Source organism: Echinops telfairi, unplaced genomic scaffold, assembly GCF_000313985.2.
Source record: "Echinops telfairi isolate 266 unplaced genomic scaffold, ASM31398v2 ScPeMD7_60;HRSCAF=208, whole genome shotgun sequence".
NCBI lineage: Eukaryota > Metazoa > Chordata > Mammalia > Afrosoricida > Tenrecidae > Echinops > Echinops telfairi.
Genome location: NW_022103958.1, coordinates 24,187,795 through 24,203,191, shown reverse-complemented (window position 1 = coordinate 24,203,191; position 15,397 = coordinate 24,187,795). Strand labels below are relative to the sequence as shown.

The window sequence follows — 15,397 nt, the reverse complement described above, 5'->3', positions numbered from 1 at the left end:
CGCTTCCTCTGGGGCCAGGCTTGGGAAAAGGAAATTGAAACTGAAAGCATTTGGATGGGTCTCAGGCTAGCTCCTCTCAGAGATGCCACGCCTGCTGAGTCACGTGTGTTGTTTGGGGCTAATGAAAAGCAAGGGCTGCAGGGAGGGGGGCTGTGTAAGAGGAGGTGAGAGCCAGGAGCCAGCAAACTCATCTGTGGCTGCCGAGCACCCAGCACTGGAATCCACAGCCATGGTGAGTCCGGTTTGGAGATGGGAGGCAGGTGGGCTTGGTACCCGCTGTTCTTCTGACCCCTTCCCACTCGGGGCCCCTCCTGAGGGTGAGCACCTCCTGGCTCCAAGATGCTCCAAGGCATTCAGAGCTCAGCTCCTCCCCCCTCCAAGAATGAGCCAGGATTTGGATCTCACCCTGATGGCAACCCCGAATCCTCCTTGGGGCACCACACAGAGTGTGGCATCTTAGCAAGGAAGGGGCTAGGATGGCAGGGGCGCTGGCCCGCTTTCTCTCCATACTTCTCTTTCAGGGTCCTCTGGAGGCTGCGTAGGGAAGAGGGACAGGAAGGGCAGGCTTTCTGGCTCCCCAGAGTTTGCCCTGGGCCAGCCCTAGGTTCCTGGGTGGGGAGGGGGAAGCCCAGGTGTGATGCCCAGTCCCTGAGTCCCTTGATCATATGCAGAGTTGGTCCCTGACAGTGAAGATGCTGACTGGGCAGGAGATCTCGGTATCCCTGACGGAATCCATGCTGTTGTCGGACCTGAAGCAGCAGGTCTCCAAGAAGATGGGTGTGCCTGCCTTCCAGCTGCGGCTGGCCCACCCAAAAGGCAAGGTGCTGGAGGATGGGGTGCCCCTTGTGAAGCAGGGTCTGGGCCAGGACAGCGTGGTCCTACTGATAGTAGAGAACAGCAAATCCATGAACATCCTGGTGCACAACAACAAGGGTCGGAGCAAGGCCTACAGCATCCACCTGACTGACACCGTGGCCCAGCTGAAGCAGCAAATAAGCGAGCAGGAGCATGTGCAGACAGACCACTTCTGGCTGTCTTTCGAGGGGAAGCCCATGGAGAACCAGGAGCGGCTGGGGGAGTACGGCCTCACCCCTGACTGCACAGTGTTCATGAATCTGCGGCTTCGGGGTGGCGGAGACAGGTCCTAAGGAACATGAAGTTCCTGCTCTCCAGAGGCACCTGGAGAGGGGTCTCCACTCTGAGACTTGTGAGCATTCAGCAGCAGTAATAAACACGTTTATTATGTGAAGAAACAGTTGGCTTCCTGCTCTGTCTTTGACCGTCTCTCTGTCCTGCCCTCACTTCTTACCACTGCTCCGCTGATGGGGTCAGGTGGGAACCCAGGGTAGCTGGGGATGACCAGGCGCCTCATGACAGTGGCCAACGGGGCACCAGGATAAAGACAAGTGTTTTGCACTCAGAGGTGGGTGGGCTCAGAAGTCAGTGAAGGAATTGAAGACCATCCCACGCCATTTGAGAAATTGACTTCTAAATCGGCCACAAACCCAAAGCCATCGAGGTGATTTAGATGCATAGGGTTTCTGTTCTGAGGGTGGATGTCTTTCCAGGAGTGGGCAGCCTCATCTTCTTCCCGTGGAGTGGCAGGTGGTTTTGAACCTCAGCCTTTGTGATTAGCAGTCCATTGCTTACCTGACAGCACCACCAGGGCTTAAAGAGGCCAAAAGAGGTACATTTATTGGAGTCCATGCAGGTGAGTAAGCTCCTGCCCACCTGGCGGCTGTGAAGGAGGCAGGTCCACACTAACTGGCTTGGAGGTGTCCTGACACTCCAGAACCAACTAGCCAAGTCTGGGGAAGTGTCTGGGCTTGTGTGGGGGCTTGATCAGGGCTGAGCTGCCCAACAGAGCCAGAATCCACCCTTCAAGGTTGCTCAGAATCATCCAGAAGTGTCGGGGGAGGGGATGGGGGCATGGCCAGTGGGGTGGAGGGAGCATGGCCAACAGTGTGGGGAGTCAAGCAGATTTTTGTCCTAGACTTGGGGGCATTGGAATGGGGGAGTTTCCATCATCCAGGGGGACAAACTTATCCTAAATAGGGGTATTGGATTAGGGCGCTTCCACAGTCCAAGAAGATGACCTTGCCCAGATTGTGACTCAGAGGTCAGTCACTTAGCTGGTAGCCAAGAGATAAGCACTTTGAACACATTGGTTGCTCTGTGGGAGAAAGATGTGGCAAACTGCTTTGGTAAAGATGGACACGTTGGGAAACCCTTTTACTTAGACCTACAGTGTCTCTAGAAGTCCAAATCAACTCGATGACAATGAGTTTTGGGGGAATGGGTGGGTTTCCATGGTCAAGGGGTATGAGCTTATATAAAATTCAGGGGTCACTGGAATGAGGAGCTCCAACAGTCCTGGGGGAATAAGTTTGTCCCTGATTTGTGAGCCCTGGAATGGGAAGCTCCCATGATCTGGAGAGATGAGCTTGTCTCGGATGCAGGCTTTGTTCTTAATCAGAAGTGTCTAGGGCAAAAAAAAAAAAAAAATCAAGTGTGGCTTTAGTTTTATGTCTCGGTGGAAAGGTAATTTTAGAAAAGGAATTTTGGTAGTGTAATGATTTGGGGTTAATAATTCATTTTGGAATCTATAATGGAGAGGTTTAGCAGATGGTTGAAAATGAGACATAGAGTACCAGAAAAGGGTTATGTCAAAAAAGTTTAATTTTGAGTATCATTTACAAAGCACAACTCATTAAAGCTTGGAGATTAGATGATATTACAAATGAAGAGGATTATAAAAGTATTAAGTAACATCATTGCCATCATTATGGCTACTACTACTTGCTGATTGTTGTGCACTAAGCATTATACATTACTTGATACATATTTTTCTAACACATTTCTCTCAAAAGCCCTATGAGTTAGTTAATTGTGCCAGCCTGGCTGATAATCACATGTGGGGCTGGTTGAAAGGCGGAGGGATATATGGGTGGTGAGCCTTGCCTTTCTAGTTCTGGGGTCTCTTGCTTTGTGATGGTCGCACCAGGGTGCAGCTGCCTTAGCAGTTCCCTGCTTCAGCTTGCAAGATTGACTTCCTACAAGACATCCCCAAGGAGAAGCCACATGGACCTATCCCGATGCAGCTCTGGGTGCTGGAGCAGCCTTGTGGAGACCCCTGCTAGTGCTGAGATGCTTGTTCGTTCACTGACTCAGCTTTCCTCCTGCAGTCGGCATCATTGCCTCTGTTTTGTGAGGTGGAGGACTTTGTAGACTGGTGTTGAGTTAATGGGTTAATGTTGGACTTGTGGGCTTGGGCAGCATTGGGTTGGGATGTTTTCGTGATGCACACTTTCTTTACATAAAATTCTCTTATACATGAGTTGCTGTGGATTTGTTTCTCCAAAGTACCTAGGCTAACACACCCTATAAAATAGGTTATACCATTATGAGCCAACATCTTTCATTATAAATAAAATAACCAACCCAGAGAGAATTTGTCCAATTCACATAAATAGTATGTGACAGAGGAACAAATTCCTCAGGAGCTCATTGACTTAGGAGGCAAGATTAATAAGGGAGAACTAGCTGAGTGTAAGGGGATGAATCCAGGGTTTACACTCTCCTAGAACATGAAGGAGTAGTTTGGTAGCTCTGAATCACACACTTAAGGGACCGTGGAAAGGCTTTCAGAAACACTCATTTAATAAGGTTGCAAAATTCTAGAATATAATCAATATAATCTAAGTATTATTTGTGTTTTCTTAATACCTTCTAGAAGTTTTCTGATTTTATTTGTCCATTACTTACTCTGAACTTCGATACAGTTTATGAACATGCTCCGTCAATTGGAAAGTTAGTGGGAAAACAAAAGGAAGACGCCCTCCAATGAGCTGGATTGACATAGTGACTGCAACAATGGGCTCAAACTAAACAGTTGTGAGGATGCTCAGCACCAGGCAATGTTTCCCTCTGTGGTTCATAAAGTCTCTCTGAGCCTGACCTAACGTGAGGCCACCTAAAGGCAGCAGTGGTACTTTATTCTCAGCCTTAGAAACGGACCCTGGTATACCCAGTCTTGGATAACACCCAATGTTATTCTCAAATAACATGTATTAGTAATAAGCAATTTGATACCGATTTGTTTGGAACAAGAGAATTTCTTGAAAATACCAAAAGTTGTGTTAGAATAACCAAAACCACAAAGTCGTTCTTTGAAGAAGTGCGATAAGAATGCACCTTAGAAGTAAGGATAGCAACATTTTGGTTCACTTACTTTGGACATGTTACATTAGGAAAGACCAGTCACTAGCAAGTGATATAGTTGAAAATGTTGAGGGTCATTTAAAATGGTGGAAACTCTCAGTTAGATGGATTTAAATAGTTGTTGTTGCTAGGTGCCATAGAGTCTGTTCTGACACATAGCAACCTTATGCACAACGGAATGAAACAATGTCCGGGCCTGCACCATCCTTATAATTGTTCCCATACTTGAGCTCATTGTTGCTGCAGTACAATCCATCTCCTTAAGAGCTTTCCTCTCCTCCACTGCTCCTCTACCAAACATGATGTCCTTCACGGACTGGTCTCTCCTGATGACATGTCCAAAGTATGTAAGACAAAGTTTTATCCTCCTTGCCTCTAAGGAACACTCTGGGCATACTTCTTCCAAAATTGATTGGTTTATCCTTTTGGCAGTCCATGGTACTTTTAATTTTCTCTACTACCAGAATTCAAATGCATCACTTCTTTAGTCTTCTTTATGCAATGCCCAACTTTCACATGCATATGAGGAAATTTAAAATATCATGGCTAACTGTAAGGTGCACCTTAATGATCAAAGCAACATCCTTGCTTTTCAGTACTTTATGTGGGTTTTGAACAGATTTACCAATGAAACACATCTTTTGATCTTTTGATGAGTGCTTCCATGCTTGTGGATTGAAGTGGACAAAATCCTTGACAACTTCAAACTTTTCTTCATGTATCATGATGTTACCTATTGATTTAGTTGTGAGGATTTTGGTCTTCCCCATGTTGAGTTGTGATCCAAACTGAAGGCTGCATTCCTTACCTTCATCAACAAATGCTTCCAGCCCTCCTCACTTTCGGCAGGCAAGGTTGTGTCATCTACACATGGTAGGTTTTTAATAAACCTTCCTGTAATCCTGATGCCACATTCTTCTTCGTATAAGACAGCTTCTCTGATGATTTGCTCAGCATTCAGATTGAATATGCCTGGTGAGATGCTACAACCTTGACACACACTTTCCTGAGTGAAACCATGATTAAAACAGCAATAACAATGAACTCAAACAATAGCGATCATGGAGATGGGACACGATTAGGCCATGGACCGTTCTCTTACACCTAAGGTGGCAGTGAGGTGAAGCCAGCTAGATAGCAGCTAATAAGATTAAAAGAGTTAGTGCAGAGAGGCTTAGCATGAAAAGTGAAAAATATGTAAATATGATTTGTATTATATAGTTAAGGAGAAGCAACTCATTATTCTTGTGTGTAATAATGAGGAGAAAATATTCATGTGGGTGTTTTGATGATTAATTAGTTGATGTGTATAAAATGCTTGAAAAAAGTATATGGCGTACATTCTAAATCGTATTATTACAATCCCTGAATTCTGTCAGGCTTTATGGTTGCCCTCCCATGTGCCTATCTTTCTGCATTGTTATCAGACATTCTTTCCACAGCAGCACTGATTTTGTCCTCATTTGAAATTTGTTCCAGATTTTTCCAGTCATAACTCTTTACATATGCCATTACTTTGGTTATCTAATTAATTTTGATTGATTTTTTTATTTAGGATACTTTTTGTAAGAAAATGCACATAAAATTGAAATCAAGGAGGAAAAAAAAGTCTATAGAAGACAGAATAACTATGTCAAGTGTTTCCAAATATACAGCAGGAAAACTAGTACATTAAATAAATATCTCTGATTTACTACCAAAAAAATGCACATATTTACATAGATGACATAACATAACATATACATTTAAAAACACATTTCTTCACTTTCAGTGTTAGGTAAAGTAACCTTTCTTATGTAATTTTACCCCATAATCTGTTGCCTCAAAATGACTTATTCCCTGAGAACTTAATATACTTTATTTTAAATAACAAAGTAATATGTTGTGGTGATTAATTTTCCAATATTCATTTTTACATTGTTATTAGGAAATGGTTCCTAGTTCATTAAAGGAGGAAGCTTCTAGAAAGAGTTGAATTTTTATTAATATTCCAAGTTATTATTTTATCTCTCTTTGAGTAGTTTTTTTGTTTTTTGTTCATATTTTAAAAAGGAGTAAATAATTTTCTATAGTTTAAAAATTGTTCTAAATTTATTTTTAAAACTGACTTGAACTTTAGAGGTAATTATAAAGTGTAAGAAAAGAGTGACATCAAATATCATACATGTAGCTCTTTGAGCATAAATACTATCTTTAAGTATTAATCATTTTCAAAATGAACTCATTGTCTCTTTGGATATTTGATTTATTATACACACCAATATGTGCATACACACATGTGTATACACACATTTATTTAACCTGTCTCGTTATTGTATTTTTTTACTGATTTAAGACAAAAGCATACATTATAAATATAATTTAAGTTAAAAGGCACATTATAATTTAAGTTAAAAGGCACATTAGGGGTTATGCTATTATGATCTAATCATTCTCCTGGGAAATCATTAAACAAAAAATACTGCATCATTACCTTTAAATCCAGAGGCAGTGATTACCTTGTATCCACTGTTTTAATTCCAATATTGGTTGTTTGGAATGACTTTATCTGTATTTATGTTTCCACGTGAAAGATGTTTAACCTGCTATGCCACCATTGTTTATAGTTTCTTCTCTAAATTTAATCACATAGCATTTTCTTTTGTTTAAAACATCATTCATAATCACCTCAATGTTTTCTGAACCTACTCCTTAATTATTCTGCATCAACTCTTTGCCCCCCATTGTTCAAAGACCACTTTATGCTGATGAGTCACAGTGTTTCTATAAGCCCTGAAAGGCTCTGGAACGATCCTTGAGGGCCTCAAGGCAGACACCTTTACTTTATCCTAGATTGTGGGGTACAGTATAGAAGCTTTTAATAATTGGGGTTACTCAGTAGTTTTTTTTTCCCTAAAAAGGGAGCTGTCGGCAAATAAGTTTGAGAACCTATGATAAATATCTGCCATTAGTAGTCTTGGATAATGATATAGAATTAATCTTCATTCTTTCAATGATATTGTGAATTTATAGTTTAGTAGTGTAGAAGAAAATATGTAAGCAAATAGGAAATATCTTAGTAAAAATTGGAAGGAATACAGACTATACATTTCCTAGTTCCATTCCTCATGTTCATAGCTCTCTTTCTCACTAATTACCCAATTTTTGCCACTATGAGTGATAACCTATAGTTTAAGTTCTCAATTCTAGAGGACTTGAGGTTCTAGTCCAAAATTTAAAATCTTATTTAAATTATTCTAAGTGATTTGAAATCCTAGATTGGGATTTCACAATTCAGCAATAACTGTTTGAAACTGAAAATATGTTTCATTTGTTCTTTTCAAATCCAGCAGTTTGAACCTAACGTTTTGGTTGAGTTCACTGTTTTTTCCTCTTTCAATTTAATTATGCTATTAAGTCAATTTTGTCTCATATATGTAAATTTCTTTCTCTACTCTGTAAAATCAGACTCTCGAACCTGAACATCTGGGCAGAATCCAAACCCTGGAACTTGCTAGCTGCATCCTTTGTCAAATTACTTGGTTCCTCCATGGCTCAGTTTACTCAAGTAGAATAAGCATAGTGCGGTAGTAGCACTGGTGGCATAGTGCATTACATATTGGTCAGCAGTTCAAAACCATCAGCCACTGTATGGGAGAAAAATGAGACTTTCTATTATTGTAGATTTATGGTCTCAGAAACCCACAGAGGTAGTGTCTATTCTTTCCTATATGATCAGAATGAGTTGAAATCCACTCGATGGCAATGTTTTTTTTCTGTTCTTGTTTTTTAAATGAGGGGCAAATAAATATAAAAAAGAAACAATGACTCGTTCCTAATAAATTCATAGTAATTATTTACTATAATTACCATCATTCATTATTCATTTGCACTCACCCCCAGCTGCTCTGTGGCAGAAAAATGAGACATATTGTAAAGTCTCAGAACCCCCTGGAACAGTTCTGAGTTTTGAATTGACTCCATGACAATGGGGATATGTAATCACATCATGTGGTGTCTAGGTTTTGGTGGAAGTATGTCGAGGTGGTCTTTGTAACCAAGTGGGCCAAACTAGTTCTATCAGTTACTACCTATATGATATTGAGTAGCTAGCTCCTGTTACTTCTGGGGGATTCAGAAAACATATATAAAATGGAGACACTGTCAGTACTTTGTTGCATTCTTGTAAAGAAGATATTAAAGTGTTTCTATGGGAGATCAGCACAGAAACTGCCTGACACAGAATACACACTCAGTGTTACCCCTTTTTCTTGTTAAAGTATAATTGCCAGATAATATATCAAAAGTTTTAGGCTTAAAAAAAAGTTTTAGGCTTATATATTATTTATGAAATTGGGAAGGCATGAATTTGATAGAATTTTCTAAATGTCGTGATTCATAGTTAGACAAACTACACATAAAATTCTATGTAAATGAAAGTTAATTCCCATTGAAGTTATTTCTTAAACTTTATAGTATTTGGTAAATCACTTTAGAAATGAAACACTTTTGATAATGTCTTAAAGAACACATGTAAAAGTTTGAAAATACTATATGTGAACTTTGTCTTATAAAGCAAAACAAAAAGTTATAGAAAGAAAAAAGGATTAGCACCTTTCTGATGTTTGGTCTGGAAGTTGTTATCCTCCTTGGACACATCGTCAGGAGGGACCAGGCCCGAGAGAAAGGGCATCATATTTGGTGAAACAGAGAGGCAACAGAAAATGAGGAAACCCCTCAAGAAGATAAGTTGACACTGTGGTTGCAGAGATATGCTTTAATTTAGCAGTGATTATGATCATGGTGCAAGACCAGGCAGTGTTTCTTATGTTTTACATAGGATTGCTATTTATCAGAACTAACTAGGTGGCACCTAACAATAATATTTTAATGTGAATACCAATTTTTACCTGGAAATAAATAATCCCCAGGGACAATATTTATTGGAGTTAATTTTTTTAAAGTAGTTCATATGAAATGATGGATTACTACCATGGCTGCAACAATGGGCTCAGGTATTGGAAGAGTTGTGAGGTTGTCGCAGGACCAGGCAGTGTTTCACTCTGGTGTTCAAAAGGTCACTATGGGTCGGAACCCACTCATGGCATCTAGCAACAACAGCTACATGTTATTATTGTTTCACATTTAGGATTTAAGACCTTTTGACTTTAGGAGGAGCAATGCTTAACCTTAATCTGCTTTTTCTGACCGCTTAAGGTTATTTGCTTCTGCTATCATCTACCTACCCATTCTACTAAGGAAAATCTTTACTGGCAGTCTGGTTGCTTGTTCCCATGCCATTCTGAATGGCCACATATAATCATATACACGAGGGGTGTCCCCCCTCCCCAAATAAATGGAAAAAGCTCCACTGGGCGGAGCTTTCATAGTACGCATCACCCCCCCACCCCACCCTACTCCGTACTAGGCCAACACCAAGCAACTAGCTCTGACTTATCTGACTTAGTGCACCCAGTGGCATTGCCTAGGAAGGTTCTCTCTGTTCACAGTGATTTTTTTTTGTAAACGCAGTTTTGCTCAAACCTCACTTTTTGTGATGGCCAATTTAAGCAAACAGCGTTTGGCTGTGAAATTTTGTCTCCTGCTCTGGAAAATGCTGTAGAAACTGTTGTGATTTTGAACACAGCTTATAAGGACAGTACTATGGGAAAAACTCACGTGTGCGAGTGGTTTTCTCATTTCAAAAAGGTGAAATGTCGATTGAAGTCAAACCTCGTCCTGGACCTCCATCAATTTCCCAAACAGATGGATGAACATCCATCAATTTCCCAAACGACTTGTAGTGTGTTTGGAGTTCCTTCCACCAGTCACACTGTTAATCAAGCTTTCTATTTAGAGTTTCTGAAAAGTTTGCATGACAGTGTTCAACAAAAAAAGTCCTGTTTGGTCTTGCCATCATGACAGTGCACCTGCTCATGTAGCCATCTCAGTGCTTCAGATTTTGGCAGAAAAACAGCATGTCTCTTTTGCCCCACACACCTTACTCACCTGGCCTTGCTCCGTGCAATTTCTTTTTGTTTCTGCGAATGAAGAGGGCTTTAAGAGGACAGTGATTTGACATGGAAGAAGTGAAGAAAAAAAATGAGGGAGGTGCTGTCAGCCATCCAAACAGATGAGTTTGACTAATGTATCCAAGTGCAATGGAGAGTACTTTGAAGGTGATTAGGTTTTTTGTAAAAAAATTTAAATACATAGCTTTGAAAAAAAAATTTAGATATTTTTGGGTTCCCCCTTGTACATTGATTCTTCTTAAATCAGCATTTATTATTGACATCTATTCATATTAACAAACATGAATAAGCATAGTACACATGTTGTCAAATATTCCTTGTAAAAATTTATCCAAGTTATTTAAAGAACTTGCTACATATAGAAATTCACCTTGTTTATAGTTTTTGCTAGTAGTCACAATAACACAATGAACATTATTAAATTTTATAACTTTTACATTGTTATTAATTACATTACAAACACATTTTATGAAGCACATTTTATAATGCTTGGTGCATATTACTAACTACCTTCGGTTGACATTCTACCAGCAGTATTGTTTATTCCCTTCTCATATAAGATAGATAGTAAAACCCTTTAAGAAATATTGTTGATAAGAGAGTACTTCATTTTATTTTTTTCATTTTATGTTAACTTGACCATATATGTACTAGAAGCTGCAAACATTCATGGAAAAATGGGGAGCTAATAAAATGAGTACAAGAAGGAAGAAAATGTTCTAAAATTCATTTTTTAATGGTTGTTCAACTCATCTTGATATGATCGAACTGTTGAATTGTATATACACATTATGTAACAATAAAACTGTGAAAAAACAAAAAGGTTAATGGAATTTTTCCATGAACATTCTGAAGTTCCTGGCGCCCTATATACACATATTTGTTTGTCTTCTTTTTCAGTATGTTTATTTTTAGAATTCAGACATTTGTCTTTTTTTATTGTTTTGGCAATAACACCTTAAATCATGTTCAATGCAAAGATTTAAAATTTTTTTGGAAATGTATTTGTAAATATTTCTTACAGGCTTGTTGTGTTTTAGGAATTGTCATTTTTGTGCAACTCAATTTGTTTTTTATTTATTTGATGAGAATGTATTTATTGTTATTGTATTTTTGATAGGTAGACTACCAGACTATATTGTTGTTTACTACAATTGATGTATTTTCTTATAACATATTTTCCTTGTAAAGAACTTACTAATTCTGTGATATGTTTGCAATTTAATTTCACCCAATATATGAAACAACAAAACCTTTTTATAATGATTTATTTATATTGCTTTTATTATTTTTGTGCGTATGTGTGCAAGTGTTTGCCTGTTCTTGTTAAAATCCAGTCTGGAAATGCTCTAATAGCAGTGTTTGGGTCAAAAGAGGGTGACTCTCCAGGAGATGGAGGAAACAGTTACTGTAACAATGGGCTCAAACCTAACAGAAATTGGGAGGCTGGGCCGGGACCTGGCCGGATTTCTATCTCTTGTACTATTAGTTGGAACCAGCTCTTAACAACAACAGAATTTTTAAGTCAACTGGATTTAATATAATTATTATGGCTTATACTTTATTCTTTTTTTAAATTGCGGATTACTGAAATATGAGTTGTTAATTTTACTCCCTGGTAATTTTTATCACGTTCATTTTTCTAAATTTTCTTAAAATTAAGTGTAGTCTAATATTCATACATTAAGATACAGACTTTTAAATTGTTCAATTATATGAAGTTTTACAAGGAAATATACCTTTATATTTATTTTCCAGACAAAGATAAAGGTGGTATCCATTGTTCTTACATCGTCACCTCCTTTTCTCTGTTTTTGAATTTCATTTAGGCGAAATTGTGGTGTGCATACTCATTGATGACTGACTTGCTAATGGTTAAGGCTCTCAGCTTCCAGCTGAAAGGTGATTTGGAAGAAAGATCTGTTGACCTACTTCTGAACTACTAGCTATTAAAAACCCTTTGGGGAATATTTCCACTCTGATGCACTTGAGTTCTCCATGAGTTGGAATTAATTTGATGTCAACTGTTAAACCATTTTCTTCAGTCAACACTTAAAATATTGTGTCAATCATTTAAATTGCTGATAGGGCTAGTAGTTCTCTTTTTCCCCTGAATTATATAATTATACAACAATTTCTTTTCCATTTTTCTGTTCATGGACTTTAGGATAGTTTCTATACGAGTCTATGAATGAACAAGTATGAACATTGTTGTATATATCTTGGTGTGGTCACATATGCTAATTTTTCTTGGGTATTCATTTAAAGTCTATGACAAAAATACCAGTGAACATCCAGTTAGTCTTTAACTAGAAGTCTACCTTAGTGTGGCAGCAATTACAATAAGCTCATCATTTGCATCAAATAATGAGAAACTAATTGAAGCTCATAAACATGAACATTTCTGAAACACAATAGATCCATAAAGAAAATTTACAAATGCATTGATTTTTTAAAATCTTTGATATAGTGACTTAGAAGGTAAACGTATGCACGCATTAGTTTATGCAGCTTAACAGTTTTACAAAGTGGTTGAATCTCTTTATACTTTTATCTGCAGTGTTTCAGATTTCTGATTCTTTTACATTCTACCCAAACACTTTTGTTATTAATTTTATGCATTCTGATACGTGTAGAGTGGGTTCTCGTTTCTATTTAGATATCCTTGATGAATAATAATGTTGTAAATGCCTGAGACACTGAGCCAGTCCCAAATCAGTTTTCCTATCTCCTCACTTTGTCTCATTCTCTAGCCTTCCATTTTTAGTTAATAGAAACACAATCCAATTTAGTTCTTTAAACTAGGAGTTTGCAATAATATGTATATTTAATACAGTAAACTACCAACTTTTACAAGGATACAAATTATGAGGGTTTTGGTGGTGGCAGTGCTATATATTCATTTTAAATCAATGCATTTTGACAAACATTTTTATTATTTCTTTCCTTTAATATCATTTAATACCTTAATTTTTCCATGATCCAAGGATTCAGCAATACAAGCAATCCTTGTATTATGAGGGGGTGCCCCCACAAAAAAAACCCAGATTTTTTTTCAAGCTATGTATTCAATTTTTTTTTAATAAAACAACCTTATCATCCTCAACGTACTCTCCATTACACTTAATATATCTGTGATTCCATTCTTTTTTTTTTTTTAACAGTTTATTAGGGGCTCATACAACTGTTATCCCAATCCATACACACATCAATTGTGTAAAGCGCATTTGTACATCGTTTCTCAAAACATTTTCTCTCCATTTAAACCCCCAACATTAGGTCCTCATTTTTCCCCTCCCTCCCTGTGATTCCATTCTTGGAAAGAGTTTTCAAACTCATCTGTTTGGGGGGCTGACAGCACTTCCCTCAGTTGTTTTTTCCACCTCTTCTGCATCAAATCTCTGTCCTTTCATGTGCCTCTTCATTCATGGAAACAAAAAGAAGTCATAGGGAGGCAAGGCATTGCCATCCTGGCAATGGTGGCACAACCAGTTCCCAGTTTGTTACAAGTCAGGCCTTTTTTGTTGCACAGTGTTAAGCAATCTTTTCAGAACCTCTAAATCAGCTGTTCTCAACCTGTGGGTTGCGACCCCTTTGGGGAGTGGGATGTCCCTTTCACAGGGATTCCCAACTCATAACAGTAGCAAAATTACAGTTATGAAGTAGCAACAAAAATAATTTTATGCTTGGGGGTGGTCACCACAACATGAGTAATTGTATTAAAGGGTCGCGGCATTAGGAAGATTGAGAACCACTGAAATAAATAGAAAGCTTGATTAGCAGTCTGACCTGGTGGAACAAACTCCAAATGCACTACGAGTTGACATTTTTCTCCATTTGGGAAGTTGATGGATGTCAAGAAAAAGGTTTTACAGTCAACATTTCACCTTTTTTGAAATGAGAAACCACTTGTACATTTGAGTTTTTCCCATAGCGCTGTCCTTGTAAGCTGTGTTCAACATCACAACAGTTTCTGCGGCATTTTTCCAGAGCACGAAACAAAATTTCACAGCCTCACGCTGTTTGCTTAAGTTGGCCATCACAAAAAATGAGGTTCAAGAGAAATTGCTTTTAAAAAAAAATTCCCTTTGACCAGAGAGAACCTTCCCAGATAATATCACTGTGTGCACTAACTCAAAGCGAGTTGCTGGATACTTGCCTAGCAGGAAAAATGCATGAAAACTCAGCCCAGCGGAATGTTTTTCCGTTTTTTGGGGGAGGGGGGTGCCCCCTCATATGTAAGGTTGCCATGACTCACACTCAAGGCACTTATCTCTGATAAAATAGTTTGTAGCATAGCTATAATCTCCTCAAACTCAGTATAAACAATGTAATTATAGGTTATATTTTCATGAGTCTTCCTCATTTTCACTACCCATCTACTTTATCGTGAATGTTGTCATTTTCCAAGGACCAGTCTCTCTTGATAACACACCTAAAGAACGTGAGCTGTAGCCTTCTGGCTGTACTTTTTATCGGTCAGTTTGCTATTACTCTGGTGGCTTGTGTGTTGCTGTGATGCAGACAGCCACGTCACTGGTGTTTTAAATACTTTCAGGGTTACCCAAGGTGAACAGATTTCAGCAAAACATAAGAACAATCTAAAAAAAGGAATAGGTTGTCCACTCTTGAGAGATTAGTCACTGAAAACATTGAATAACTACATCATTTTTTACAAACAATAGTATAAAAATCTGTACGTATTTTAAAATCAGTACCTTCATCTTAGTTTCTATTTAATATTTATTTACATTTGTGAAATAGTATTTTACATAATCTATTCAATGTGTATTTTTGGATTATAGCTTTTTTATGTTTTAGAATATATTTGAGCTTGTAATAAAATATAGAATATAAACAATATTACAATTTCACTGAAATACAGCATAGTATGTACATTATTGAAATTCATTTCTCAGAACCCCGTAACAAATGGTAAATTGTTTAATATTGCCTCACAATTCAGAATTGCATTCCTTTCTTTAACATACTGAGTTAGTTAATTGTGCCAGCCTGGCCAATAATCACATGTAGGGCTAATTGAAAGGCGGAGGGATAAATGGGTGGTGAGCCTCGCCTTTCTAGTTCTCGGGTCTCTTGTTTTGTGATGGTTGCATCGGGTGCAGCTGCCTTAGCAGTTCCCTGCTTCAGCTTGCAAGATGGAT

The 15,397-nt window shown here is 38.4% G+C and overlaps 2 protein-coding genes across 6 annotated transcripts in view; both read left to right on the top strand.

Moving 5' to 3' along the window:
• METTL15 (methyltransferase like 15) overlaps window positions 1–15,397 on the top strand; it is a 303,907-nt gene that overhangs the window by 76,507 nt on the left and 212,003 nt on the right. The gene's annotated exons all lie outside the window — the stretch shown is intronic.
• Window positions 121–1,230, top strand: LOC105979129 (ubiquitin-like protein ISG15). The gene is made up of 2 exons (XM_013006113.3): window positions 121–232; window positions 672–1,230. The coding sequence occupies exons 1-2, from the start codon at window positions 122–124 to the stop codon at window positions 1,146–1,148; spliced, it is 588 nt and encodes a 195-aa protein (XP_012861567.3). The 5' UTR covers window position 121; the 3' UTR covers window positions 1,149–1,230.